Genomic DNA, 4,514 nt, shown 5'->3' on the forward strand with positions numbered 1-4,514 from the left:
GGAGGAGGGATTGAACAGGGAGAAAAGGAAAAGAGAGGACAGAGAGTCACACTTACAGCAGATACACAAACGTATTGGAAAATAAAGCCTGCCAAAGTGACAGGTACAGGCTTTTAAATAAATTAAAACTGACCAATGCACACGAACAGGAAAACAGGCGGACACAGGTAGAGAAGTGAATTACTGTTAGGGACTTAACAAGGTTAACCTGATCAGCAACAAGAAGACTTTCCAAAACAGAAATGAAGCTAAGGCAGGCAAGGTCAAACTATGGCCCTAGGGCCGGATGCGGCCCCTTTGGCTTTTTAATCCGGCCCGCCAAACTTGTCCAAATTATATTATTAATTTATATTATAAACATTATACTTTTGCCTTTTCCCTGCAATGCCCGCATTTCCCCAATAGATGGCGTAGACAAAGCTAGCATTATAGCCTTTATGCATGACTTTTACATATCATTTATCTTTTTTCCACACAAACCCGTCCTGACCTGTTCCTGACCCGGGCCCCTCCCCCGTCAAATTTTGGAACCCACTGTGGTCCGCGAGCTAAAAGGTTTGCTCACGACTGAGCTAAGCTGAAATTCACCCACAGGTTAAATTAGTTATTTTTTATTTACTTTTGTTTGTCTGGTCACTGAAGTAACTTCTAAAAACAGAGATAAAATATGAGTGCTAACAGTAGCATGAAGAATTCTTCTTTTTTTTATTTACTTTTATTTAAGAGTCTGGTCACTGAAGTAAGTAAAAACAGAGATAAAACATGAGTGCTAACAGTAGCATGAAGAATTTAGCTTCTTAAAACAAAATCACTAGTTAAGTATTAGGTAACTGAGTACCTTGACCATTTCATAATTTTTATGCAAATTTTCCTACTATATTTGTATTGAGAGAGGGACAAAGAGCATGGACGTTGTTTCCAAAGTCCCCCTATAATTTTGGGTGGGATTTTTTTTTTTTTTAATATTTGAAATTAGCGTAGACATGTATTTAACATGAACCAGGAATACAAGTTTTTTCATTGAATTAAATTATCGCTATGATTCCAAGCCGTCATTGGCTACTAACCAGGTAGGCGGGCATATGTTTCCAAGATGGATCATATGTTCCTGAGGTCACGTAGTGAGATTGTAAACTGGTGTCAATAATTGTTAATTGCTTAATGTTACCTACGTTCACCTATGACACGTGTCAAACTCAAGGCCCGGAGGCCAAACGCGATCCGCCAAGTCATTTTGTACGGCCCGCGGTAGCTTAAAAGCAATTTTAAAAGCAACACACTCCACACTCCCGGGGCTAAGCCCCCCATCTCTCAATCCTAGGGACGTCAACACGTTTTTGGACAGACGCAGGAGACAAAGAAGTAGCTGGGAAAAATCCAAGCATACACACAAACTCAATACAGGAAGCCCGTCAGTCACAGGGATCGGACCAGTGAGACTACTTTTCACTCTTGTACCACATGGCCATTGCAAACTTTTCACACAAATACATACATACATACATATATATATATATATGAATATATATGTATATGTATATATATATATATATGTATATATATATATATATACATATGTATATATTTAAATTAATTATTTATTAGAATTGAATAATTAATAATTATTATATTATTGTTTTATTAAAATATATTTTAAAAATAAATTCACAAAACACCTGATATTCGCCTGAGTAGCTCACTAAAAAAAAAGTGCAACCGTGCCTAAGTGGCAATTTGTGTGCATTTGTGTTTCTACATGTGAGTGTGCTTGTGTGTAGATGTCAATGTTGGACATTTTGGCTCCTTGGAGGGAGGGCTCAAAATTTTGGATTTTGATCACCACTGTTCTGCCTCCTTACCCTAACTATACTCAGTCTGGGGTAAACTGATCAAACACTGCTTCAAAATATGAATTTTCCCCACGCACCACTAGAGAGCGCTCATAGCACAGTTTGAGAGATACTTTTATTTTAGAGACTCTAATCTCCAACTTCTTCTATATTACTTTATTGTAACCTTAATTTACTTTTTTTATTGCGTTTACTATCTTATTTTTATATTTATTAACTTTAAACGTGATTAGCATATTGTTCTTTTAAAACCCATTTCTGGATAATGTCTGTGGTCATCTATGGTAATGGACTCCTCTCACCATTGTCTTTGGCTGGCTCATTCAATGTCATCTGTTCGGCCAGTTCAGACAGGGAGTCATCCACAGGTCGAGCACTACGAAGAGACATGGAGAGTCTCCGCTTGATAATCTTCATCCTGTCCATCTTTTGCAAAGCACCTCCACAGGCTGAAAGACAAAGAAAATAAACATCATTATCATTACAATCCCCATCGCAACCACTATAACCATCACCACTATCATAACAAAATACCGTCACCACAAATTATCGCTCTGGTTATTGCTGCGTAATTAGATGGTATTTTTAGCTTGAGGTGCTTTGGTGAAAAGAACAGTCTTTTACACAGTAGTAGCGGATGCAGAGCAGGACAGAGTCAGACTTCCGCCGGACCGCAATTATGACAGGACCCAATGGCTGAATCGCTCGAGTCACATCATGTCTCATGGCGGGCGTATCAGGAAGCACCAGATGAGACTTCATTCAGCTCACATCAATGTGCTAGTGTTCTTTTGCCCAAATTGGGTTTTGGAAAAAACATCCAAAGTTTGGGAGTGGTTTATCTTACATTCCAGTTCCTCAGTATGAACAACAAACTGTAACTGAGTAGCCTCATGTAGTTGCATCTTGCAACAGGCTATTGTCCTTTTTCTCTACCCTTCCTATACTACTGCTGCTAATATGCCTTGCTGAACCTTTCCTTAAGTCGGATTGAACTGGAGAAATATGAAAAGAAACTCAGAAAAAAAAAAAAGTGAAGTCGGTGTCATTCTAAACCTGACCCCTTCATGTCTTGAGGTTTCACTAAATTCACTAAATGATGACGACACTGCAGCACCAACCAACAGCTCCACAGCTCCCTCAGCTGTCTATCCCAAGCAAGTGGATGGTTCTGAAGCACAATCTCAGGAAAGAAACCGATGACAATTGTAAGGCAGAATAGTGATCATGAAAAATTTGATTGAAAATGTATGATTTAAAAGCAATCCAAAATATACCATATTAATAATAGCCAACCGATATTATCGGAAACAAATGAGAAAGCAAAACATTGCATCAAACAGAACTGAATTTTAACGTAAGCCAGTCATTAAACATTACACTTGACAGTCTTTCAACAATGCAACAGTTTGCAAACGCCTCTCTGCTCTGATTGACAGATAACCCCAGCCACAGAGGTCACTGGGTTTAAACAACACTGGCGCCCTCTGCTGTTGCAGACGTGTAGCGACCCCAGCCTATTATCAGCATGTGCCAACGATTATAAGAGACTCCACTTTTTCATATTATTTTCAACGATAAAAAAAAAAAAAAACTCAACCTATAGTAGATTTATAATAGCTGGACTGTAAATGCTACAGTCATGCTGTAGACGCAAGGGTTGTTTGATTATGGCAGAAATCATAATCATGATTAAATTGATTCATAGTGAAATCACAATTATTCAAAACTAATATTCATTTATTTGAGAATCTGCTCTTGACTTGAAGAATCTGCTAATACTTATAAACGTCAGTTTAACGTTGAATAAAGTTATTTTGAACTTTATTCAATGTTAAACTGACAAAAAAAATAAATTAAAACAAAGTGAAAAATATCAATTATATGAAAATAATAATTAAAAATAAATCTTAAAAAACTATGTGAGAGTGTACGTATGTATGAAACAGCACCATCACTGGATATTTTAAGTTTAACATCCATCTTTATTAGAAACTGTGAAGTCCAACGAGACTTGACTTGAACCTCGCAGGGTTAATTTTCTACTGCTGGAGACACCATCAGCCAGGAGCCGACTTGTCTGTGTCCTGAGAAAGCAGACGTTGATTTTTCGGAAGAAAAACTGCTGAGTGAAAAGGTCCTCATTATGTAGCAGGGAGCATTAGACACTGAGCTGTTACTTGTTTGCAGCTGTTTTTCTGTGATGGAAATTATATGTTTAATTTTTGTATTTTTAATACTTTTCTGTAAGAAAACTGCTACCAAAGCTGAAAAATAAAACTCAAGATATGTACTGTTTCTCATTTTATAAAATTATTGAAAAATATATCGTTCAGGAGCCTGTATTAAAATGAAGGCACGGGCATAGGTACCAGTATCGGACATTTTTGATTAATACCCAACCCTAGTAACTGCGCATACGCGATGAGACTGCTATCATAACATACGCAAATTGGCGGCCACGCTTAGCCTGTAACTTCGTTTTGAAGAAGTTCAAGTGGAGTTGCTGTATTTAGCTGTCCAAGATGGCAGCACCTTTCGCAGATGCACATATGGCAGTGACACTGACCAGGCAGATGACGCAGATCACGTAGTGACAGGCACATCCCAGCAGCAGGCATGTCAGGCCGTAGCTGAGTATGTTTACGTTGAATACAGATTATT

General features: G+C 37.9%; 1 protein-coding gene across 1 annotated transcript in view; it reads right to left on the reverse strand.

The window, feature by feature from the left end:
• The window catches only part of LOC112487595 (cyclin-dependent kinase 17-like), a 22,540-nt gene that overhangs the window by 11,519 nt on the left and 6,507 nt on the right, over positions 1 to 4,514 (reverse strand). Inside the window, exon 2 of the mRNA XM_025059265.1 lies at positions 2,153 to 2,299. Within this exon, the coding sequence (XP_024915033.1) occupies positions 2,153 to 2,276 (124 nt within the window). The 5' untranslated portion in view covers positions 2,277 to 2,299. The remainder of the gene's footprint in view (positions 1 to 2,152; positions 2,300 to 4,514) is intronic.

Source organism: Cynoglossus semilaevis, chromosome 10 (genome assembly GCF_000523025.1).
Source record: "Cynoglossus semilaevis isolate Cse_v1.0 chromosome 10, Cse_v1.0, whole genome shotgun sequence".
Classification (NCBI taxonomy): domain Eukaryota; kingdom Metazoa; phylum Chordata; class Actinopteri; order Pleuronectiformes; family Cynoglossidae; genus Cynoglossus; species Cynoglossus semilaevis.